Raw genomic sequence first — 26,081 nt, 5'->3', positions numbered from 1 at the left:
GGTATGCAATTGATATCAACTGAAAATTCAAATATTAGTATGAAATTGATATACATTTGGTATCCAACTGATGTCCCAGCAATAAAATTGAAAAAAAAAACTTGTAATTGAGATTTCAACTGAAATAGCCAACCTAAAACTAATTAATGTTGCATCTAATTTGTATGCATTTGGTATCGAATTGATATCTCATTGGAAAAATTGAAAAAAGGGCATGTAATTGAGATTTCAACCGAATTAGACAACCTAAACTATTTAATTTTATATCCAATTGAAAAAATTGAAAAAAATATGTAATTGAGATTTCAACTAAATTAGTCAACCTAAAACTAGTTAATTTGTACCCAATTGGTGTACACTTGGTATCGAACTGATATCCCATTTGAAAAATTGAATAAAACATGTAACTGAGATTTCAACTAAATTAGTCAACCTAAAACTAGTTAATCTGTACCCAATTGGTGTACACTTGGTATCGAACTGATATTCCATTGAAAAATTGAAAAAAACATGTAATTAAGATCTCAAATGAATTTGACTGCCTACCAACAATATTCATGTTTCATTCCGATACCAACTTCATTTTATAAGTAGTTATAAATTAATTATTTCACATAATTTATACAAAAATTAAATCAATTTCATATCAACATTCATACACTATATATAAAATTCAGTCCAGACCAATATTATTCATGTTTCATTCCATATTCATGTACATAAATTTTAATAAAACAGTATGCCATATTTGAAAAAAAATTCACACCAATATTATTCAAACATCATACAAGATTTCATGTGCATTGTGGCATTTAACAAACGACTCTAAAATCAACTAATTGGGCTACTGATATCAAATCAATTTCATACCAATATCAAATAACAATTCATACCAGTTGAATACCAACATTACATCACATTTCATACAATATTCATATATCATATATTAATGTCATATTCATACAAATATTATTCAAATTTCGTACAGTTTTCACATCAATATAAGTTTCGTAACAACAATAATCATAATACAATATTTTTAACACAAAAATACTAAATTGAATAATTCAAAAATAAATTAAATAAAATACTTATCCTAACCACTTTTTTGCCTTTTTTTGAAATTGGGATTTCTGAGTTCTCCTTCCTTGTTGTTTTTCTTGTTGATTGGTTTTGAAGACTTGACCAATTTCGACATTTGTTGCTTTTTTTTTCTTTTTAATCTCACATACGAAATCTGAATCCGAATCCAAAAAAGAATGAGTCGCTTCTACAATTTTCACATTCTTTTTTTTTCCTTTTGATTTGCATGTCTAACTGTTTTGTTTGCTTGACTAATCTTCGACTAAGAAGAAGCATCTTTTACCGGAATTTCATTATTTGTTGGTATTGCAGCACTTATCTCTAGTTCAAAAGTAGAAACCTTGGCCAACGCCTCTTCTCGAGTTGCCTACTACCGACAACAAAAGAGTTGATAGAGAGAACAAAAGAATATAAAGAAAAAATCAGAATTCATAACTGACATTCTTTCCTGCACATATAATTTTTAAAACATGTGTTAATTTTAAAACAAATACAGATCCACTTCTAGGGGGGCACAAGTAAGCATTCGCTTCTTCCAATTATCAAACATAACAAAAAATTCATACAGAAAGGAAAGTATGTTATCTTATTTTTTTCCTTCCACATCCATGGGTCTCAATCGTGAGTTCTGCTGATTTTCTTTTTTAATGAAGAAGACGAATGTTGAAGATGGTGAGAGAGAAAAAAATAATTCTATGTAAAAGAGGAACATGGGGGTGGGGGGTGTGAAAACTGGAAAAAAAATCCCTAAAATGGTGTAAGAGATAATGACAATTGATTATCTTATTTCTCTTACTTATTAATTGTAAGGTAATTATAAAAATAATAACTAATTAATAAATCAAATAAATTAAATTATAGATTAAAACTAATATGTTAATACTTGTAATTAAACTGTTATAAGTAGTAATATAAAAAAAAATACATCTAAAGACTGTAATATTAAGCTTTAAATAGATATGTGGGGTGAATTTTCCATATTTTTATATTTATGTATAACTTATATGACAACATTCGTTTCTCGGTTAAGTTATTTTCTCAGTAATGATAATATATAAATGAAAAATAGTTTATCCTAAGAGTTTTTTTTTTTTTGAAATGGTGTGTCCGTCAACCATTTTATTGATCAAATATTTAACCACACAAAATTCGGGCAAAGCCCACCAATCTAAACAATGAGGCCAGATTTAGGATAACCATGCCCAATACTAATCGAACTACACTCTGCAGCTGAGAGTGTTCTCTACCCTTTCCTAATTGTTGTCCACTCCTCTTCCCCGTATTGCCTGCCTCTCTCCATTGAAAATTGCATTTACTTCGTCTCCTGGTGTGAGTATTTCGCACCCTATCTCTTGATGATTCTTGATGGCTTTGTCTGATATAATGTATGATCCCGTCCCTTTCCTCTTTTGCCATGTTGTTTCCTTCTAACCATTTTCGATATATCTCAGGTCGTTGTGATTTCTCTCTGTAGAGGTACTTTTGTGGACAAAACCCTCTCTGGTTGCTGTTGTTTTCCTCTATCTCCTGATGAATGACCCCGATCTTGCTATATTCTCTTCTTGGTGGACATATTTTACAGCAACGACTAGTCCTAGCTAGACTTTCGTCATAGCTTCTATCATTCATCGCCCTAACACCGTTTGTTATGTATTTGACTTTATCATATTTATTTGCTTCCTCTATCAATCTCATTGTGTGGTTATCTTTCTTGTTTTAATTCTGATGTTTGGTATTTGAGCTTTATCCATGTTAGCAGCCATGGAAGAACTCATAAGCTTGAGAATCATGCAAGAGTAGGCTTGAGAGAGAAGAGAGGAAAATCAATCTTATTCACAAACTGAACTGTAGAGTACATTTTATAGTTAGAGAACTAGCTAACTCTGTAAACTAACTAACTATGCCTAACAGACTTTCTAACAACTTGCAAAATATCTTAATTGAGTAAAGACACAATTACCCATCAGCTTGGTATGGTTCTCATAATTCAACATCCCTCCTCAAGCTGATGGGCCAAACAGGTCTTTTACACCAAGTAAACTAAGTAAATACTCATGTTGAGCTCTTCTTAGGCCTTTAGTTAGTATATCATCTAGTTGATCATTGGTAGATACATGATAAGTTCTGATCAGGCCCTGCAGTACTCTTTCCCTCACAAAATGACAATCTATGTCTATGTGCTTGGTCCTTTCATGAAAAATAGGATTCACAGCTATTTGAATGGCTGCTTTACTGTCACACATTAGTTGCACAGGAACTTGTACTTCAACTCCCAACTCCTTTAGTAAACCAGTTAACCAAATAATCTCAGCAGTTGCAGATGCCATGCTTCTGAATTCGGCTTCAGCTGAACTTCTAGACACCGTGTCTTTTTTTTTATTTCCATGAAACCAATGCTCCTCCAAGCTTCACAAGGTAACCTGTCACTGATCTTCTGGTCTGCAGACATGCTCCTCAATCTGAGTCACAGTAGCAAGTCAGATTGTTTGTGGATTCTGCTAGCATATACAATCCTAGACCAGGTGTCCCTTTTATGTACCTTACAACTCTCAGGGCAGCTGACATATGTGAGACCTTTGGACTATGCATATACTGACTTAGAACCTGAACTGCAAAGGCCAAGTCAGGTCTAGTCATAGTTAGATATAATAACCTGCCTACTAACCTCTGATATGGACCAGGATCCTTGAGTACAGTGTCATTGTTTTCCCTCTTTATACATTTGTCATATTCTTCAGAGGTGAGCTTCAGATTCAACTCTAAAGGTGTTCCTGCTGGTTTAGAGCCACTCAGGCCAGATTCTGCAACTAGCTCTAGAGCATATTTTCTTTGTGACATTACTATCCCACACTTTGATCTGGCAAATTCTATGCCTAGAAAGAACCTTAGTTCACCAAGATCTTTCATCTTGAACTTGGTTTGCAACTCAGCTCTTGTATGATTTATCAGTGTTGGACAACTTCCTGTGACCAACAGATCATCAACATACACTAGAACTACTGTAATGTGTTCCCCTCTCTTCTTAGTGAATAATGAGTAGTCAAAATGGCTTTGTATGAACCCCAAATCTTCTAGAGCCTCAGTCAGTTTTTTGTTCCACTGTCTAGGGGCCTGTTTAAGACCATAGAGTGACTTGTGGAGTTTGCAGACTTTAGGAGAGCCTCCCTGTCTAGCAAACCCATCAGGAAGTTTCATGTACACCTCTTCCACAAGATCACCATTGAGGAAAGCATTATGAACATCCATCTAGTAGATGAACCACTGTTTGGAAGCAGCCAGAGCAATCACAGTCCTCACAGACACCATTTTAGCCACTAGAACAAAAGTTTCAGAGTAGTCTATACCCTCTTTTTGGCTGAACCCCTTTGCCACTAATCTAGCCTTGAACCGCTCCACCTCACCATTAGCTTGGTATTTGACTTTGTAGATCCATTTACAACCAATAGGGGACTTATTAGGAGGTAGATCCACTATACTCCAAGTATGATTATCTTCAAGTGCAGCAATTTCTAATTTCATAGCATCCACCCACCTATGATCAAGAGAAGCCTCCTTGAATGAATGAGGCTCATGATGAGTATCAATAGACGTTAGGACTTGTACATGAGTTGGGTTCACAGTTAAATAATTGACATATGAGTGACTTCAAGGGCATTTCGGATTGGAATCTGAGGGATCTGGCCATACCAAGTATGGTTCTGTGCCTCCTTTCAACCACTCCATTTTGCTGGGGAGTGTAGACACATGTGGTTTGATGTTGGATGCCAAAGACCTTTAAAATATCTTGAAAACAAGTACTTAGAAACTCACAGCCATTATCAGTTAGAAGAGTCTTAATAGTAGAAGAGAAAACATTTTGAACTGTATTAATAAAGGCTTTCATGACTACAACAGTATCAGATTTAGAATGCAACAAGCACAACCAAGTAAATCTAGAGTAGTCATCGACTAAGGTAACAAAGTATCGCTTATCATCATACGTGGGAACTCTATAGGGACCCCATACATCACAATGAAGTAATTGAAAAGCAAATTGAGACCTACTAGTACTAACAGGAAAAGGTAATTTTGCTTGTTTGGCTATTGGGCACACAGAGCAATGAGAGGACTGAGTAGACTGAGGGAGGTGAGGAAGACCACCAAGCTTGGTTAACACTTCTAACGGAGCATGACCCAATCTAAGATGCCAAAGATGAGCATTATTCGTAGAAATTGAGGTGACTGTGTGACTGGCTGGATAAGAGGGAGAGGAACAAGTTTGAAGACCTGATCCTCCATGTAGCACATATAGACCTTGGTGTTCTCTACCAATCCCCTTCACCTATCCAGTGGAGAGGTCCTGAAATATACAAAAATCACGAAAAAATGCTGCTGAGCACTGTAATTCTTTTGTGAGTTGGGATACTGATAGAAGATTGTACTTAAAATTCAGGTATGAACAACACATTTGTAATATCCTGATCCTTAAACACATTGGTTTTCCCTGTATGAGAAACTGACACAATATTTCCAGTTGGTAACTGCATTTGACTACTGGTAGAGGTTGAAATAGCCTGACAGTTTTTCAATGTGGTTATGTCTGATGTCATATGGTTGGATGCACCTGTATCAATTATCCAATTCTGACTCATGTAATTGGACATTAGGGATATCAGGTTACCTGCTGCGGTAGTACTGGTGGAGGAGCCATCAGCAGGACTCTTATTCAGCATTTGAATAACCTGTTGGTACTGCTCAGGAGTGAAGTAAGGCCTGACATGATGCATGAGTTGAGAATCTCCTCTACTTTGCTGAAGGTCAAACTGCTGCATCTGAGGAAGAACTCTGGAGTTGTGAGACTGCATTTGGAGATTTGGTGAGTAGCCTTCAGTGGGAAATTGCTGCAGAGGTAGTTGATGACCAATCTGTTGAGGCCAGTAGCTGTGTTGACTGCTTGTCCCTGTGCCTGCAGTCAGAACACTAGTATGATTGGCAAAGGGAATATTACCTGCATGGCTGGACTGATAGTTTGCTGGTACTCCCTTCTTTCTCCCTTTCCAATCTGCAGGATATCCAACAATCCTGTAACAGGTATCCTTTGTGTGTCCTTTGAAACCACAAACTTCACATAAGACCTGAGGTTTTTTTCCTTTATAGTTGCTGCTACTACTAGCACCATGAGATAAACCGCCACTACCACTCATATGATTAGTAACCCTATTGTTGCCAAATAATGCAGTAACATCATTGTGACTTAACAGAGCAGTTCTATCATGTGTATCACCAATGTGCATCCCCTGAGTAAAATTGACTAATGTTCTCTGGCTCTCCTGATCAATTAACATTGAGTAGGCCTTATTAACACTTGGAGTTGGGCTCATCATCATAATTTGACTCCTGGATTGAGAATATGACTCATTCAGTCCCATTAAGAACGGGAGTAACCTCTGGTATTCGAAATGTTGCAAATAGCTTTGAGATTCTAGACAAGGACAACCTGGGCAAGGCATGATGGCATCAAACTCATCCCAGAGATCCCTCAATTTAGAGAAGTAATCTGCAATTGTCATTGTTCCTTGAGTGAGAGTATGAATCTCTTTATGTAGAAACAGGACTCTAGATCCATTCACTTTGTTGAATCTCTCCTTTAGATCCTTCCATACTTTGCTAGCATTTGACGCATATATTACACTACTTAGAAGCCCAGGTCTAACTGAATTCATGATCCAGGACAGAACTACAACATTCACTTTTTCCCACTGATCGTGATACATTGCTGGAAATTAAGACTTAGGAAATCTACCATCTACAAACCCCAACTTGCTTTTACCTAGCAGACCAATTCTCATAGACCGACTCCATAAAGCATAGTTGTCAGATCCAGTTAACTGAAGTGAGATGAGAGAACTACCTGAAGTGTCAGTTGGCTGCAGAAACAGTGGGTGATTGTGATCTAGTGTAGGAATGGCGTGAATTGTCTGTTGAACATTCACTCCATTTGTGTTGATTTGCTCTTCCTCGATTGCCATGCTTTACGATTCAAATCTGGCTTAGATGAAATAACTTCCCACGAGCTTGCTGCTTTGAGTTGAGACAGAAACTGCTTCAGATCGATAGTGGAAGCTCTGATACCATGTTAAATTAGGTTTTAGGCCTAACTCACACCCCAAAAGCTAGCTCAAAGGGAGAAGGATTGCCCAAGCCTTATAAGGAGTCTATCCATCTCATTAACCACCGATGTGGGACTTTTGTCATTCTTTAACGCCCCACCTCACGCCCAGTGCTTAGCATCTGGTGCATGGGCAATTTTGATTTTTGGGGCCCCAGCATCAGGTGAGACGGGCCCTGCTCTGATACCATGTTAGCAGCTATGGAAGAACTCATAAGCTTGAGAATCATGCAAGAGTAGGCTTGAGAGAGAAGAGAGGAAAATGAATCTTGTTCACAAACTGAACTGTAGAGTACATTTTATAATTAGAGAATTAGCTAACTCTGTAAACTAACTAACTATGCCTAACAGACTTTCTAACAACTTTACAAAATATCTTAATTGAGTAAAGACACAATTACCCATCAGCTTGGTATGGTTCTCATAATTCAACATCCATGTTTAGTATTTTCTTCATGTTGCAGGGTAGTTCTTGAAATGTATTGTATGTCTTTGTGTCTTGTGTTTCCACCACTTGGTTTGCTAAAGCATCTGCTAGGTTATTACCTTCTTTGGATGTATGGACGATGTTTGCATTTAACATCTGCATAATCCTAATAATCTCCTCAACCCTCTCCGTAATCTCCCAGGGGATTCGCCATAGCCTTTGAATGATGTTCCTCGTAATCAATGAATCAATTTCGATAGTGACTCCTCTTAATCCCTTCTCTTGGCAGTGTTTCAAAGCACTATATATGGCCCTGGATTCAGCTTCTGTATTTGTTGTTATACCAATTTCCTGATCTTTTGTAAACATCATATCGTAAGAGTCTCATCTACGGAAAAAGAGATATATAATTATCTAAAATAATTATAGATTTTTAAATTTATTTATAACCTATATGACAACATTCATTTTTTGATTAAGTTATTTTCTCAGTAGATAATATGTAAATGAAAAATAAATTATTTTTGGTGTCATAGTTCTTTACTAATGTAGAGAAGGTTGCACAATTATATGTTTGAATGTATAGCAAGTGCAACACTGAAAAATAATGACAAGCCATTTGTAAGTATTATATGTATTTGAATTGTTAGTCTTGATAATTTAGTTTATGTAAAACAATAATTAAGTTCTCAAAGTGATCATAGATGTTTGTTGAACAGAACCATATAAGATGGTCATATAGCAATTGAGATTAAGAGATAAATAACAAAATTCAAATAGTACTTTCAATCCTTTATTAATCCCCTTTTCGCAATAAGAAGAATATGCGACCATTTTCAAAATTTAAATATTTTGCACTATTTCATGATTTACTTCTCAATAAAAAACATATTTCAAAATTATTGATGCCATGATTTTTTTTTTCTCTGTTTTAAAGTGGAGATTGTTGGTCACTAGTTTCTTTTTTTTTTGCTTAAATCATATATTTAAGTATAATATGATTGCAACACCAAATGAATAACTTAAAATTTTATTATATAGTATATTATTTGTATTTGTACAATTCTTGACAATTTAGTTATTTAATAATAACGATGAATAGGTTCTCAAGTGATAAGGATGTTCGTTGAAAAATAAAATCTAAAATATGATCATATATTTACTAGTTTACTTATGACGGAGACAACAAAATCTAAATAATATTTTTAATATCTTGATAACCACCTTCTTGGTTAAGAAAAGAATGTGGATCCGACTTTTTAATTTCACTAGCTCTTCATTTACAATTTTAATGTATATTAAAGATATAATCAAAATTTAAAGCTTATGAATCTTGTTTTTTAAGTAATTAAATTTTAGATTATAATTTGTACAAGTTAAATAATTTTTTAAAACAAATCAAAGGTGTCAAACTTTTCCCACAGAAGATACATCCATCCTCATATACTGCAGAAGTATTATAAATACTTATCCTCGAATTTATCACGATCTAAACATATCTCTAATTATGATGATACCAACTATTTCTAAGTTAAGCAAACCAAACATGTATTACTCAAGACATGGTAATTAGGTCTAAAATAGTGAAACAACATAAATAAAGGATAGATTTAATACAATGTGAAAGCCATAAACCCCAAAATTGAAACTAATTAAACTCCCCAAAATTTATTGTTGCATTATCATGAGCAAAATTAAAGAATGAGTCTAACAACACAAGAAAGTTACTCAAATAAAATGGATGTCATAGCCACTATGATAAAGCAAGTGGCTTATTATAGAGAGTGATAGCAACTAGAACTCACTTCAAGATTGTACTGGTACTAGATATTAATATACACAAAGATCAATACAATAAATGCAACATGATTTTAATAATTAACGTGTATAAAATTCAATATTTATAGTAACATTTATAGTTTACATGAAAATAATATAAATAGAGCAATAACATAAATATAAATAACATAAGTTCTTTACCTATAATGAATTTAAGCAAAGAAAATAGTCAAGAAAACAATATAAGTGGATCTTTATCACACAATTTATCCCTCAATTCGTCAATTTTTTTACAATCAAACTACACACTATAATGAAGGTACATACTATAAGTCAATGCCTCACGGATGAATATGGGTACATGTCTATATAATACCTCGTATTTGTGAAAGGATAATTTTTAAATGAGCCGTATAAAAAAATTTAAACGAATGTATCTTTCATGTTATAAGCGTTAAGATTAAATGACCTTTTTGCCTTTGCATGCTAATAAGTTCTATATGTTATAAGTTTAGTAAGTTTCAAAAGTCTCTTATGAGATTTAGATGCTCATATTACAAGTTCAGCGGTCATAATAGCTTACAATAACTAAATTCTTTCTATAAATAAATAATACTCCATATATTTGTGTTCAGAAATTTAAATATATATTTTACGTAGAGAATAAAAATTAAATATAATTCGTTTAAGAGGCAATTTGTAAAAAAACTTCTTATTATTGTCGTACCATTCCATCCAATTCCGTAGCATATTTGTACTGAATGTTCACCTTTTTATGTGTCTCATTTATGTATATTTGAATTCTAGTTTTGACAATAGTCATATAAATAATATAATTGGACTTTGCTATTAATATTAAATGCTCTTCAGAATAACGCGAACTATATATTATACTTTTCTTAGTACCGGCGTTCCAAAAAAATTGATGAATCAGCTATAAAGTAGACGGGACATGTTGATTTAGTCTTATCATTTGTTCCATCACTTTATTTATTTTTTTGGAGGATATTTAATTATTTTTTCTCTACTAGTATTTGAAATTGTGAAGTAAGAGTTATCACAATATAGTTTTCTCCTTTCTTTCATTCATCTGAAAAATGTTTTTCTTGCATTTTGTACCCTTTTTTTCCTGCAAACTTCAATGTTATCTAAGTGAAAAATAAAATCATAAAATTTGTTGGCCAAATGCTTTATTAGTCTACTCTTGAGCCACCCGGGTTACACTTATTAAGGGATGTCAAAATATAAAAAAATAAACACACGAGAAAGTCAACAAAATATTTTTTATCAATAAAAGTAAAGGATAGTTAGTACATTATAACTCGATGAGATATGTAATATGATGAGTAAAATATGTGTCGTTTTAATTGTTTAAAAATGAAAAAAAGGGCTGCAGTCAAAAAGCAAAAGGTTGTTACTATAATGTTCGCTTGCTAGCAGGGGTGAAATACATAACCTCTAAATTTTTGCCCTTAATCATTGTACGAGGTAATATCTCATATGATAATTTAACTTTGAATATTTCGCTTAAAAAGTCACTCAACTTAAGCTTGTTCAAATAGAAAGTCACTCAACTTTGTTTAATAACTCAAAAGTCACTCAACTATTGATATTTCACTTAGTAAGTCACTCAACTATTACTATTTTATTTATATAGTCACCCAATCAACTTAAATATTTTTTTCATTAAATTTTGTTGAAATAAAGTATCTATTTTAATTATCTTATCGACCCACTCTAATTATTTAATTATATTTTTTTTCTGAAAAACGTATCGAAGCGATTGACAAAAAAAATAATCTCTTTTCTATTCCAGCAATTGTCTAACTGGAACTAATGCTAAAAAATGATTATTTTTTTTGTTTTTTAAAAATGGATTGGAATCAAGAAGTTAAGAAATAATTCAAAAATAATAACTGTAGCAATCTTATTATTTTTTTTTAAAAATAGTTCAAAACAAAAAAATATATTTAAAAAAGTTTAATAAAATAATTAAAATGAGCATCTTATTAGTTTTTAAAAATAAGTCTAAAACAAAAATTGTATTTTAACAAAATTTAATTTAAAATAATTTAAATTAGTTGAGTGACTTTCCACGTAAAATATCATAGTTGAGTGACTTTCTTAATGAAATACTTATAATTAAATGACTTTTGAGTTATAAAACAAAGTTGAGTGACTTTTCAAGTAAACTACTTTAAGTTGAGTGACTTTCTAAGAGAACTATGGAAAGTTGAGTGACCATCTGAGATATTAACTCATCATTGTACTAAGCCTTCAGTTTATATAAAAAAAAGTCAACATTTGAATAAATATTTATCAAACCAAAACTTGGCGCATATATATATGTAATGTAATTTTTCGATGAAGTTAGTCGTTTAACCCTTATATATAATGTAATTTTTCGATGAAGTTGTGTCGTTTAACCCTTATATATAGTGAATTCAATTCCTAAGAAATACTTTAATTCACCTAGATCCTTCATCTTGAAAGCTTGTTGTAATGCTCTTTTTGTATCTTCTATCAGTTTTAGACTGCTACCAGTGATCAACATATCATCCACATACACAAGTACAATAATGATCCCCTCTTCTGCTTTGTTAATAAACAGTGAATGATCATGTTGACTCTGTTGAAACTTTAGTTTGAGAAGTGCTTCAGTCAACTTATGGTTCCACTGTCTAGGTGCTTGTTTGAGGCCATAGAGGGATTTGGTCAGCCTATATTCATTCTCCCCTTGACTGACAAAGCCCTGTGCCAACTGCATATATATCTCATCTAGCTCACCATATAGAAATGCATTAAACACATCCATCTGATTAACATGCCAATGCCTTGAAGCAGCAAAAGAAACAATGGTACTAACAATAACCATCTTCACAACAGGTGAAAAAGTTTCCTTGTAGTCTATTCCTTCCTGCTGGCTATACCCCTTAGCAACTAGCCTTGCTTTGAATCTTTCAACTTCCTCTGTGGAATTATACTTCACTTTATAGATCCATCTACAACCTATAGGTCTTTTTACTTGTGGTAGATCAGTGATCACCCAAGTGTTATTACTTTTAAGGGCCTGGATTTCAGATTGCATAGCATCCACCCATCTTTTATCTTTAACAGCCTCAAAGTAGGTATTAGGTTCCCTTATTATAGAGGTTGCAACAATGTAAGCTTGATAAGAAGATGAAAGATGATCATATAGCTCATATAGTTGCACATAGAGTAGGGAACAGGTTTATGGAGAGTATATGAAACAAAATCCTTCAGCCATAATGGAGATTGTTTATGCCTAGAAGATCTTCTAACAGCAGGCAGTCTAGAAGTCTCATTAACAGAATCTTAAGTTACAATACCAGTATCTTCGTCAGGAACAGGTATGGCATGACTTAAGGGCAACTCAGACTCCTTCTGTTGATCAGCATATGGACAATCAGTAGTAGGAACATAGTGAGACAACATGTGATCTAAGCTAGGAGGCATAACTGCAGAATCATGCATGGAGTCTGTAAACACCTTCTCTTGAATTGAACTAGACATCTGAGCAAAAGGAAATTGATCCTCTCTAAACAACACATCTCTACTAATAAAAAAGGACATTTAACTTAGATCAAGTAGAATATATCCTTTCTGAATTTCTGAATATCCCATAAGAACAGCAACCTGGATATTGGCATTAGTTTGTCATGTTCAGTCAATTGTTTAGCATAGCACAAACATCCTATAGTTTTGAGATGAGTCAATACTGGTTTTCTACCATACCACCTTTCATAAGGTATCTCGTAATCAAGCACACTACTAGGTAACCTGTTAATGAGATAAGTAGCATCTAACACACACTGACCCCAATAACTCATTGGTATACTAGCCTGAAACCTGAGTGCTCTTGTGACTTCAAGTAAATGCCTATGTTTCCTTTTAGTAACACCATTTTACTGAGGAGTATAAGGACATGATCTTTGATATATAATACCCATCTATTTGAACATATTAACACACACAGAGTTCACAGACTCAGTACCATTGTCAGACCTCACTATTTTGACTGCCTTCCCAAATTGAGTTTTAACATACACAAGAAACTCTTTAATAGAAACACAAACAGTTGATTTATGTTTGAGCAAGAATAACCAAGTCATTCTAGAAAAGTCATCAACAATGGTAAGAAAGTACTTGCTACCATCAACTGTAGGTACAACATAGGGACCCTAAACATCAACATGTATCAAATCAAAGCAGGCTACAGTTTTAGTACTACTCACAGGAAATGCTAGTCTTGTTTGTTTGGCATAAGGACATAAAAAACATTTAGACAATGCACATAGAGTTTGTTGATTCACCTCAAACATTCTTGCAAGAACTGCAGAAGACACATGTCCTAATCTTTGATGCTACAACTCCATTTCTACTGCCTTTGTATTGTTGACAACAAATGCAACTTCCTTTTCACTACTGGTACTTGAATCATTTTTATTGTTTAAGTGCTGCATTAGCAAGTATAAACCACCCTCTTCTTTACCAACTTCCTTCACCTTTCCATTGCAGAGTTCCTGGAAAACACAAAAATTAGAAAAGAAGGTGATAGAACAACCTAACTCCTTTGTGATCTGACTGACTGATAATAGATTATACTTTAAGTCAGGAACATGTAATGCATTAGTGATCACACTTTTGGCTGATAGAGCACATGAACCATATGAGACACTTGAGTGATAGTACAATTTGGAAGATACACAGGTTTAACTTATGTAAGCTTTGACACTGAGCCTTCCACCATCATATCTAAGCTAGAGACCATATGATTTGTTGCACCTGTATCAATAATCCACACTCGACTGTGATCAACAAGAAAAGACTTTTTACCTGTGGTACTAGCAGTGTTGCAGGTAGAAACAATAGATGCATCTGACTTCTGTTGAACCATCTTAAAAATATGATCATATTGATCTTTTGTAAAGGTGCACCCCTGTAGCATCTGTTGAACCTCTTTCTCAGCCTTACTGATTTTTGGATTGATAGTAGATCCCTCAGAACTGTGTTGTTGTTATTGTTGATTAAGTGGAAGTCCCCAGCCTAGTGGAGAAATGTTAGTGCTGAGACCATATGTGAAATTGGCCTGAGCTGATGGTTAATGGTTAGATTGATTGCCAGTTGGGGAAATTGATCCCCCTTGCACCTTTCTTTTTTACTTAAAATCAGGAGGATAACTTACCACTTTGTAGCAAAATTCTTTGTTGTGACCTTTGCATTTACGAAAGTCACATATTAGTATTGAATTCCTCTTAAACTTCTGATTAACACCTGAGTTATTACTAACACCTGAACTGCTACCAACTTTTGAGTACATAACAACAGATGAATCCAAGATGATCGAAGTCATTCTCAAGCTAGTAGTATAACTCATCACAGCCTTTTGACATTCATCCCCAACTATCATAGAATACAAATGATTGATTGTTAGTAAGAGATCTATCATGAGAATTTGACTTCTAGCTTGCTGATAGGATTCAATTAGTCCCATTAAGAACTGATAAACCGTCTGCCTGTTCATATGAGCTACAAATCCCTTTGAAACCTCACAGTTACAACAAGGAGCAGGTACTAATATCTCAAACTCATCCCACATAGTTTTGAGCCTTGTGTAATACTCAGAGACAGACGTTGTACTCTGTTGCATAGAAACAATATCTTTGTGTAAGCTATATGTTCTAGAGCCATCTACTCGATCAAACCTTTTTCTTAAATCAGTCCAAACATCAAATGCACTAGAGGCAAAATCAAGTTCACTCAATAACCCTTTAGATACAAAGTTTAGTAGCCAGGACAACACAATTGCATCCACTATTTCCCAATGTCCCCATAATTCTACACCATACATCTTTTTTCTAATAGTTCCATCAATTAACCCAAGCTTATTCCTTCCTAACAGTGCTAGTCGAATAGATCTACTCCGTAACATATAGTTTTCATTATCAAGCAGTTGAACGAAATCAAACTAATACCACTAACATCAGTAGGATTAAGAAACAAGGGATGATTGTAGTCAATACCTTGGCCTTGTACTGAACTGCTAGTTTGAGGAACAAAAGGTGCAGATTCATTCTTAGGTAAATCAATCGATCTATCTTCAGGCGCCATTGATGATCAAATTGAACTTCTACTCGTGGAAAAACAATAAACTAACAATTACCAGAAGATACAGATTCCAGCCTTATTTTAAGCTACGATCTGCAACCAATTTTGACTCAACTCTATGAATCGATGAATCAGACACTTGATTCTTTGATCCTTTGACAATTACCAACTTTAGATCTTAATCAGATTGAAGTGTGAAGCTCTGATACCATGTTCGTAAACTAAAGAAGTTTAATTACACCATGAATGAGAGATTGAGAAAGAGGAACTTTGTTTATTTCAGCTTAAAGAAGAAGGAGTACAGAATGAGAGAATAGCTATTTATACAACTATCTCTTACAATTATGTAACTAACAATTCAGAAATTAGTTATAACAAACTTCCCTGAAATGACTAAACTGCCCTTTCTACTTCTAACTAATGTCAACACTAATGTCACCTACTTATATCACAACACATTCCTCACTCTTGATCACAACATCTTGCAAGATGAGAGTTCAGACATTGTTACAAAATCTGTAGGTGTGAAGATGTCCTTGCAATGATAGTATGACATTCAAATTAGAGACGGATTTAGATTTTTGAGTTTATAAGTTCTGGATTCTAGAAAAGACATTTACTAAGTTTTGAATAAATTAGTTATACATATCAAGTGTATTTCTTAGCTTTTAACCAAAGCTACTGAGTTTAGCCGAACCTCTAGCTCTAGCTCCACCCCTGATTCAAATGAGGTGGTCAAGAGGCCAAACTCCGTAACATTTACCAGCACAGAGCCAAAAATTTAAGTTGAAAACTCGAGGAACCAAAAAATCATAAATGAAGGCCCAGTGCAGCAGAGTCAAAGACATAAATAAGATGAATGAAAGCTACTATTTCTAAGAATACAAACAAGTAGCTTTGTTCTCCAGAATGAAAGTGGGATCTCAAGATCGAATAGCATACAGAGAGGAGAAATCTAACAAGAAGAGTTAAAAAGGAACTGATGGTACACCGGAAAATTTAGATATTTTAGCATGTACTCAAATCACTTTTTCACATTTTCTTCATAATAGGTAGAATGACAAATTAGCACAATCCGCGGAATTACTCCCCAAATGGCAATTAATTCAAAGAAGATATGAAGATTATATTTTTCAGTTTTGAAGAATTGACATTTGATTGCAAGAGTAACAACATTAGTATAGCAATGCTGTGATAATTGGGTAGTACTAAAAGATAATAAGGACCAGAAGAGATGTTGAGTCAAATTATTAGTTCAAGCAACCTATCAATGACAGACAATATTGACCACTAATAGCATAGCAAAGTCAAGGAAATGACGATTGAGAGGAAAAACATTCAAGAATAAGATTTAATTAGAAAGCATTCTGCATTAAGGTTCATCTGATCTCATCATCTTCGCTAGGAAATATAAGTAATGAATGTGGGAATTGAAAAAACATTGAAATAGTTTGCCTCTCGACCGATAATGATCATTAGTGTCTGACAATTTGGCAACGAATATTTGGCCATAAATTCTTTTAAGTTTGATTTTCTCACTGCGACAAAATATATATATTTAAGTGTTAAAAACACACCTAAAGTTCTAAACTATATTTTTTGAGTTTCATACCTAAATTATTGAGAGTGTGAGTTTCATACCTAAACATATTTAGGTATGAAACTAAAAAAAGAGGATAAGTTAGGTGTGTTTTTTGTTAGGACCGAAAATAATCAGGTGTAATACGGAAGCTAGCAAAGCAAACCTCGAAAGACCACGAGTAAAAAGACAAACGAGAAACATGCCAAAATAGACAGATTTAACGTGGTTCGGTCAATCGGCCTACATCCACAAAGGAGATGAGCAATCCACTATAAATATGAGAGTACAAAATATAGAGAGAAACAACCTCAACCAATTCGCTCGGAATACAAGGAGGTACACAAAATTCTCCTTCATAACCGCAACTCTCAAAACCCTAGGACTACATTGTGAATGCTAATTAAGTTAGAAGGAACAAACCTATATTTATAGAGTCCTAAAACCTTTCCTACAAGAAAATGACTAGTCAAAATATTAAAACCTTTTCCTAAAAGGAAAACCTATTTATGGTAAGAAATTAGGGCAAATAAACCCCTAACATTTTTAACAGTTATCTCATACATACACACAAGGATGGCTTAAGGATAAGGCAAATTTTTTGGGAGGCACTAACATTTTAATAGTAAATTTATAATTTTAATTTCAATTGAAATAATATTGGAAAAAATAATACAAGTTTAAATTAAAAGAAGAAGAAGAACTAGTTATTCTTTATCAAGAATAGTTTAGAACTTTGAATTAAGCAACTTAAATATTTATATTAATAAGTATTAATTTTTATAATAACATCTAAGGTAATGTATTGCAAACAAATGACTAACTTCTTATTAACTAGAGTTAATCCTTACTTTTATAAATAATAATATTACACTTTCTTCTTTTAGACGTTAGTAATGTCAGGTTGACAAGAAGAAGTTGTTTGGATGGTAAGCACCCCTCACTTTCAACTTTAAGTTGTGAGTTCGAGTAACCAATGAAGCAAAGGTAGGAGCTCAAGTTCGAGTAATCAAGAGAACAAAGGTGGGAGTTATTAGGAGTAAAATGAAACGACAGGTGGAGATTTCAGAAAGTTGTCAAAACATAAATAAAGACTAACATCTCTATATGTATTTAAATCATTGTGGATAATCTTCAAGCATTTGATTGAACATACCTAATTCTTATTTCATCCACACTAGCCTCTATATATGTATTTAATCCGTTCTTATTTCATCCGCCCTACGTAAAGACAATATTGGGAAAATGCATAAGTACCCCCCCAGCCTATGTCCAAAATCCCAGAGACACACCTAACCTTTACTAAGGTCCTATTACCCCCCCGAACTTAATTTAACTATAATATTCTACCCCTTTTCGGCCTACGTGGCACTATCCTTGAAAAAAAAGTCAACATGCATTGGGCCCATAAGATAGTGCCACGTAGGCCAAAAAGGGGTAGAATATTACATATAAAATAAGTTCGGGGGGGTAATAGGACCTTAGTAAAGATTAGGTGTGTCTCTGGGATTTCGGGTATAGGCTGGGGGGTACTTATGCATTTTCCCTAATTTTAATAAGAAAACCATTATCATAAAACATGTATATTTTCAAATTAACAATAGTGCTAGATTTAAAATTGAAAAAAGAAGAAGACATTTAATTTTTAGTTTATACTCTTCATTTGTAAAAACATTTTTTATTTCAAGCAATATAATAAAACACACTATTTTCATGAGCCTAAGTATACTTCTGCTTGCTTTAACATATTCATATGAGGATACTCTCAGAATTGAGACTAGAGCTCTGGACACGCTTGCAAACTAACTTAACCATTCAGCCTACATTCCTTATGCTTCTATTGTCTGTAAATCATTCAATTCACTTTATGTTAATAAGCAATAAATATTCAAACCGTTAATAAATGTACCTAAAAAGAGTTAGATTAAGACACGTGCTCTTGACCTCATATAAAATAAATGTTCCATTTTTAGGGTAAACAATTATACCTAAATGCTCTTGTGATAATATTTACTTCTTACTAACCGAAACACCAGAAAATAAATAATAAAATCACTTATATTCCAAGAAAATATTTTCCTTCCTACCAAACACAACCTATGACTTTTCTACTTTTGCTTAGTTACTATTAATTATACTTAAACTCATTTTTTAATCAAGTGTTCAAACTACTAATCATTCTACTATGACAATACTGGATACCTCTGCTCTGGATTGTATTTTTAAGTCTTCAAATATCATTCTACTATATATATATTTGAAACAATGAATACACAAACACAAGCAGCAATGGGTGCATTTCTGTAAATCATCCGTACCTAGAGACGAAATTAGGATCCAGAGTCTATGGGTTCACAATGAGAGTGATCTTATTTTATACATAGTTTACAACAAAAGCAATTTGTTTAGTTGAACACACAAGAACTGTTCTTGACTGTGCCATTAAAAGTACTTATAATACATGGCGGAAAGAGGAGGAGTTTCCAGACGAATATAGTCATACATAATCCCATTGAGAGCACTGACGCTCCGTGCTTGTTTGAGGTATATGATATTCTCTCCTTGAAAGAGTTGTCCTGCAGCTACCTCCACATTAAACAACCAATACAGCCCATGGACTCCATGTCTGGCAATTGTATTATCACTTCCAATCAATCCACTTGAGAAATGTGGTGGATTTGCTTCTTCCTCATTCACCCTTACCTGAGACATGAGTAACATAACACGATTATGTCATTAGTGTTATTTACTTAAATAATTAGCAAAACACATAAATTATGAGTTCTTTCATTGAGAAATGGGAAGGACTCAACCGAGACAAAAATTTCAAGTGATTTCTTCCCATCTGTTCAAAACTTATAACTAGATAGGGTTATACGGTATTTATGTCGGTGAGGGGTAGCAAATACTCATACACCACAATCCACGATTATCAAAAAGAGAAGGGATAGTTATATATATACGGTTCGGCCATGTAGATTACCAAATATGGCCAAAGTATACACTACATATACACTCGGTCAGTTGTATATGCTGTGTATACATATGTACATATATGTATATTATATAATACACATATTAGTATTAAGAATACACTATCTATACACTGTGTACATATTTCGTAAACTAGATGGTCCAAAGGTATTGTGATGTAAGCTTCTTAAAAGAAAACAAAGGGAAGAAGGTCGATGTTTCATAACAGAATACCTCCAATATAGAAGAAGTTGCAGATGAGAGCGCAATACGGAGTGTGTAACTTCCATTATGATCAATGCTTTCTAAATTGAATTTAATTTGCCATGTTGTAGGTTTATATGCTTTATCACCAACTTTTCTGCTCAAATGCAAAAATAAGAAACGAAAAAAGGAAATCAATCTTGCATTCAAGAGCTCCAACATAACTATAGTATTAACTAATTCCAATATGACCAACATGGGTTGTGGTGCACTAGTGGGAGTGCTTCACCCTTAACCAGAGGTCTCAGGTTCGAGTCCTGGGTATGGAGAAAATCCTGTTGGGAGCGCCACCCCCGAATGGGCCCTGCTCCGAACACCGGGTGGGAAACCAAAATAAACACTAATTCCAATATGTATTTATTCTAAATTCCTGTTTCAGTTTATATTATATGAATCTACGTTGGTCGCGAAACGTGTACCTTGTCACCTGAGCATAGAACCAATCTTTTTTATAGTCACTGCTTCCAACTGTAAATACCAAATCTTGATCTGGATATAAATCTGCATATCTCTCCCATAATCCGTACTGTCTAAACCTGGAAAAAAAAGAGAGACTATTGTTGAGTTTACGGTTCTAGATTCTAGAAAAGATAGCTTACTATGTTTGGAGTAAATTATTATACTTATTAAGTGGATTTCTTAATACAAATACAAAAGTTTGACCGAGTCAGTAACTACAGCTCTAGGTACGCCCCTGTTTATAGACATATACTATTAGTATACGTAAAGTTAAATCAGCAAACTCTAATCAGGAAGAAAAGATTCTATTAAGAACTTTTAAAAATGCGGCTAGCTAGAAGATTAACCTGTTTTCTGGTTGGTTTATGTAAAGTTTGTTGATATACTGTGGATCAGGGTCAGGAACGTAGAATTCTGCAGCAGAACGATCAGGGATACCGATTTCCCACAATGTAGGACCACTCCTCGGAGGCTCGTACATAAGTTCACCGATATCAACATCAGAAGCTGAAGCCACAAGAAATGTGGTACAATGGATTATTTGAAAATTGGAAGTGAATGAAGACTTTTAGAAAATGTGAAATGATTGGAACCTGCAGTAATTGCTATGGATTTTTCATATTTGTAATCTCCAATGAAACCAGGTACCCAAGCATAGAGGTTATAGTCTCCCGGACGAACATTTTGGATTGAGAAATAGCCTTCATCATCCGAGTTCGTCCAGAATTGGTAGCCCTGAGTAAAATACAGTGTAACTTACTTTGTTATCACGTTTGTTCTTATTTGATTCCATGTCATAAACAATGTACTTATCGGTAAGCTATATATTATGATCTACGACAGGACATGCAATATTTTTTAAGCCCAAATAGTGACCTTATGTTAACAAAAAACTTGCATCTCACCTTGCATTCTCTTTGAAATGATCCTGCATTTCCAGGTGGAGCTAGTCCCACAAAAGCACCCTTTGCAGACAAATACTCCTTGCTTATACACCTTTTGTCGATACAAAATTCCACAAAACTTGAATTTCATATGAAATTAACATGTACTAATAATTCATTTATTTCATTTTTCTTGATTAAATTAGGCAACTGATCTTGAAGTAGCCAGGGAGAATATTTTTTCTTTTTGAATTTGTACCTGTCATTGACTAATAATCTACCACGGATGGCACCTCTTTGGTCAGCTTTTGGAAAATCTTCTGAACTCGCGAAACTATAAGGCCAGCAGTCGACTTCTTTGTGCATCTAAAGTAACATATATACAAAAGGACACATGAATTAACGAGAAGATCATTATATGTGCAAAAGTAGGCTTTGATCCCTTGATGGTATACCCGTTCTTTCGCGTCATCCCATAGGGAAAGTGTATCAGTCTTGTCTGCTACAGAATTGAGATATATAAAAACAGGTCCAAAAACTTTCTTCCATTGTTCGCCTGATCCAAATTGAGTCACAAAATCCTGGCCTCCATAATGAGTGCTCATGAACATCTAAAAACCATTTTGATCAATAAAACTTAAATTACTTCAAATGTTTGATGAGTCGAAACTCGAAAGGTTTTCAACTACTTACAGCCAGAGTTGTTGGATTAACATGAGAAGTAAGATCTTGTTTGATAGGTCCACCTGTTCTGAACTCATTGCTTGGCGTAATTTGCCAGAATCCCACAGGAGGATCTAAGCAAATGAAGCCGTGGACTTTGTTATCTTTGTTCTCACATGAATACTGATACTTGTCATCAACCTACTCATTGAAAGGAAAACATAAATTCTGAGGCTTAAGTACTAAGTGAATCATACATATCAAATATGAATCACTTTTACGGGCAAACAGAGAGTGTTGTATTTACTTCTCCTTTGAATTCTGGCTCCACAGGATCGACTAGCAGGACTGCTTCTGGATATGCCAATTCCTTCCCTCTTGGAGGTACCCGATCTTCAGGAAGGGGCATTAGTCTTTGCCTATCATCTGCCATAGCCATGTACCGAAACCTAAAAGTTGGATACAAGTACATCACTTCATCAGTAATTCAGCAGTTTTGTTGATGAAACTAAGTACTCTTTTGTCTTGTAAGAGAACAACATTAAGCTTTCAGAAGTTCCAATTCTTGATTGAAAAAGAAGTTTTTATACAGAGGGAGAAATAGTACTTTTCGATGCTGAGCATGAAAGCTATCCTGGTTTCGTTGAGGTTGAATGCTGGCATATTCTCTTTGTGTTCATAAATAGCATAAGAGTAAAAACCAGGCGAATCATGAAGAATTATGTACCTGAAATTACCATATCTCAGTGCTGCTAAAGAAATGACCACAATAAACTCTACTTTAAACATGAGATATATTATATATGCACGTGTATGAAAAAAAGACACACACAAAAAAACTTGAACCTTATGTCTATGGTTAACGGGGATTGGTCGCCCTGAAGTGAAGGATCCCATGTCCTTGTAAAGGAGAGCTCTATCTGTTCTTCAGTTTCCACTATAACTTTAAAACTATTACATTCAATCCTGCATAATAGCTAATTATGAACACCGATATAGAAACTATGATAAGTAATATGCATCACTAGATCATGGTTATTTTGTGGTTTAAGGGGAAATATTATACTCATCAAATTTTCCTCTTGTTCCAGAAGTTCCAGGTACACTCCAGTTTAAGTCCCAGAACCTGCATATCAATTGTAAAGTAGCTAAAATAATAAGTGACTTCCCGCTACATGAACTCAATATACATAGAGTGCTAACTTACATTTTTTTCTACTTTTAAGTTCATATTACTTTCTCCAACTAACATAACATTGTTAATGATCAAGAACACACCTGAACAATCACTTTTTCGTGATTTCATACCTCAACTATCCATTGTTCCATTTACTACCTTAACTATCACTCCTTTTGTATTAAAACACACCTCGATGCTGAGTTGGCCTACACAAGCCTGTTATCAAGTGGGAACAATATTTGGCCACTCAGCATAGGTATGTTTTTTTAATATAAAGGTAATGATAGTTTTGGTTGAAACGTAAAGGAAATAACAGATAGTTAAGGAATGAAACTCTAAAATAAAATAAAATAGTTTAAGTGTGTTTTTGACCATTAACTCTTGTCATAAGTTGATACACTCTCCGATCTTGTAATATAATTATTAATATTTGAGACAATATATGTTTTCTTTGGCGAACATTTGTACTCACCAACTAAACACTTGAAAACATTTTTCATGAGAAATGACTTTCATCCTACCAAACATACACCGAAAAGGAACAAAAAGAGTAGAATTCGTGCAGTTTACCCTCCATTCAAGATTGGGTTGTTGAGTTCCAACAAATTTTCAATCCCATTATATTGAATTCCAATGATTTTTCCTCCTGGATTTGTCAATCTGAGTTGGAATATGCCATTATCTATTACCACCTGCACTTAATAAAACATATCAAAATGGCTCTACTTGTTGCAACTTCAGGTGTTGAATGAATTAAAGACCATATTTTAGTCCTTGTTTTGGCTTATCTGATAAAAACACAAGTACTACAAGAAGGTCAAAATGGGCGGGTCAAGATGAGCTAAGCTAATTAACCCATCCAAACATAAAAGGGTTGGACGGGTCAATTTTGACACTTCCAGTACAATCAAAGTTTTTTTTTTTTGGTTATTCCATTCGGTGTCTGATATTTATGTTAGAGTTGGACTAAATCTGAATTCATATTTGAAAAGTCTCATATTGGAGGCTAAACCAAACAAAGACGACTCCATAACCACGAGACTCAAACCTGACACCTCTAGTTAAAGAAGAGCTAAAGTTGAGACTTCTAGTTAAAGATGAATGTCTACTTATTACCCTTCGCCAAAACCTTTGACTGTATTAACCAACAAATATGACTCTTATATACTCAGATGTCCTGGGTTCGAGCTTTAAAAATGACAAAAGTTCTTCTCTCTTTATGAACCTTACAGTAAGTAATATATAGTCTATCCTCCCAACCTAAATATTATGAATGAAAAGAAATAACTGCACTATTTATATGAGAAATAATAATATATTAATATTATATACTGTACTTGGTCCTCTGGCTGAAGAAGCTGCAGAACTGGAGTTGATATTTGTGAACGCTTTGGTACAATCATAATGCAAAACAGAACTTGGAGCAGCTAGAAAGATTCTTTAATATTGAACTAAACCTGCACAAATATACAAGTTCAATGAGTATAAGAAACTTAGAATTTCTTTATGTGGATAAGGAAGATATATATATATAGGTGACAAAATTAGCCAATGAAATCATAATTTGCCTATGCCCAAGTTTAAGTGGATTATTGACCCGTCTATTTATTAGCTAAGCCTATTTAATTCTCAAAGTTTGGGCTGATTATTGACTCGTTCATTTATTAGTTAGCCCATTTTAGACTATCAAAGTTTGAATTGATATCTAATCCAAATTGAAACATGAGAAATTATTAAAATATTTAGTAAAAATTGACAGGTTAAATTTTGATTTGCATTTTAATTTATTTCAGCCCTAGTTATTTTTCCAAGGGTTAATAACCTGTCAATTTATTAAGCTCAAATTATCTTGACCTATTCAAATTTAACCCAATTCGCTCATTTGACACGTATAAATATACCATCCTCCCCCACTCCTAGTTAAGGATTCGTTTTCTTTCCTTAATTTGTTCATGTTTGAGTGTCTTTACGCCAAAGCTACTCCTATTTACAAGCCAATTGTGTCTTTGACAAATTAGACGATCACAACTCACAAGGCATGAGCAATTCTTCTCTTTTTGAGTTAGTTTTGGGGTTCGAGTTAGATCTAAAACCTAATTTAACAGTAAGCCTCACAAAACAAAGCCAAGATTAATAAGTTATTCCATTATATAGATGGATGACTTATCCATCACTAAGATATAAATGACGGGATAATAAGTTATTCCATCATATATATGTGATGGCTTATCCCATCTAGATATAAATGGTGAGATAATAATCTCAAGACTGCCTAATACTTCAAACCAAATGCATAGATTATTATAGGCATAATACATAAATATGACCCTTAATTTGATTACAGTAGTCAACTATGACCTTTAACTTTGATAATGCACAAATAAACACTTAAACTTAGTTGTCAGCTGAAGTCAAGTTAAGAACTATATTTATGTATTAAGCATTTATTATACCTTATACGTTACGATTTCTAAATATATGAATTAGATTTGGTATAATTATTTTTTTCAGAT

General features: G+C 33.9%; 2 protein-coding genes across 2 annotated transcripts; both read right to left on the bottom strand.

The window, feature by feature from the left end:
* Positions 1-4,766: 4,766 nt before the first annotated feature.
* On the bottom strand, positions 4,767-6,311 carry LOC125855502 (uncharacterized). The gene is made up of 2 exons (XM_049535223.1): positions 5,744-6,311; positions 4,767-5,422 (listed from the first exon to the last, which is right to left on the bottom strand). The coding sequence occupies exons 1-2, from the start codon at positions 6,264-6,266 to the stop codon at positions 5,388-5,390; spliced, it is 558 nt and encodes a 185-aa protein (XP_049391180.1). The 5' UTR covers positions 6,267-6,311; the 3' UTR covers positions 4,767-5,387.
* Positions 6,312-19,369: 13,058 nt separating this feature from the next.
* On the bottom strand, positions 19,370-25,066 carry LOC125854478 (probable rhamnogalacturonate lyase B). Its single transcript, XM_049534038.1, has 15 exons — positions 24,906-25,066; positions 24,139-24,260; positions 23,455-23,514; positions 23,235-23,354; positions 22,996-23,115; positions 22,696-22,837; positions 22,419-22,589; positions 22,181-22,336; positions 21,985-22,091; positions 21,747-21,837; positions 21,435-21,576; positions 21,189-21,348; positions 20,802-20,918; positions 20,353-20,479; positions 19,370-19,848 (listed from the first exon to the last, which is right to left on the bottom strand). The coding sequence occupies exons 1-15, from the start codon at positions 24,969-24,971 to the stop codon at positions 19,588-19,590; spliced, it is 1,962 nt and encodes a 653-aa protein (XP_049389995.1). The 5' UTR covers positions 24,972-25,066; the 3' UTR covers positions 19,370-19,587.
* Between the last annotated feature and the right edge of the window lie 1,015 nt (positions 25,067-26,081).

This window comes from Solanum stenotomum, chromosome 2 (assembly GCF_019186545.1).
Source record: "Solanum stenotomum isolate F172 chromosome 2, ASM1918654v1, whole genome shotgun sequence".
NCBI classification, from domain to species: Eukaryota; Viridiplantae; Streptophyta; class Magnoliopsida; order Solanales; family Solanaceae; genus Solanum; species Solanum stenotomum.
This window is presented reverse-complemented; position numbering and strand designations above follow the sequence as displayed.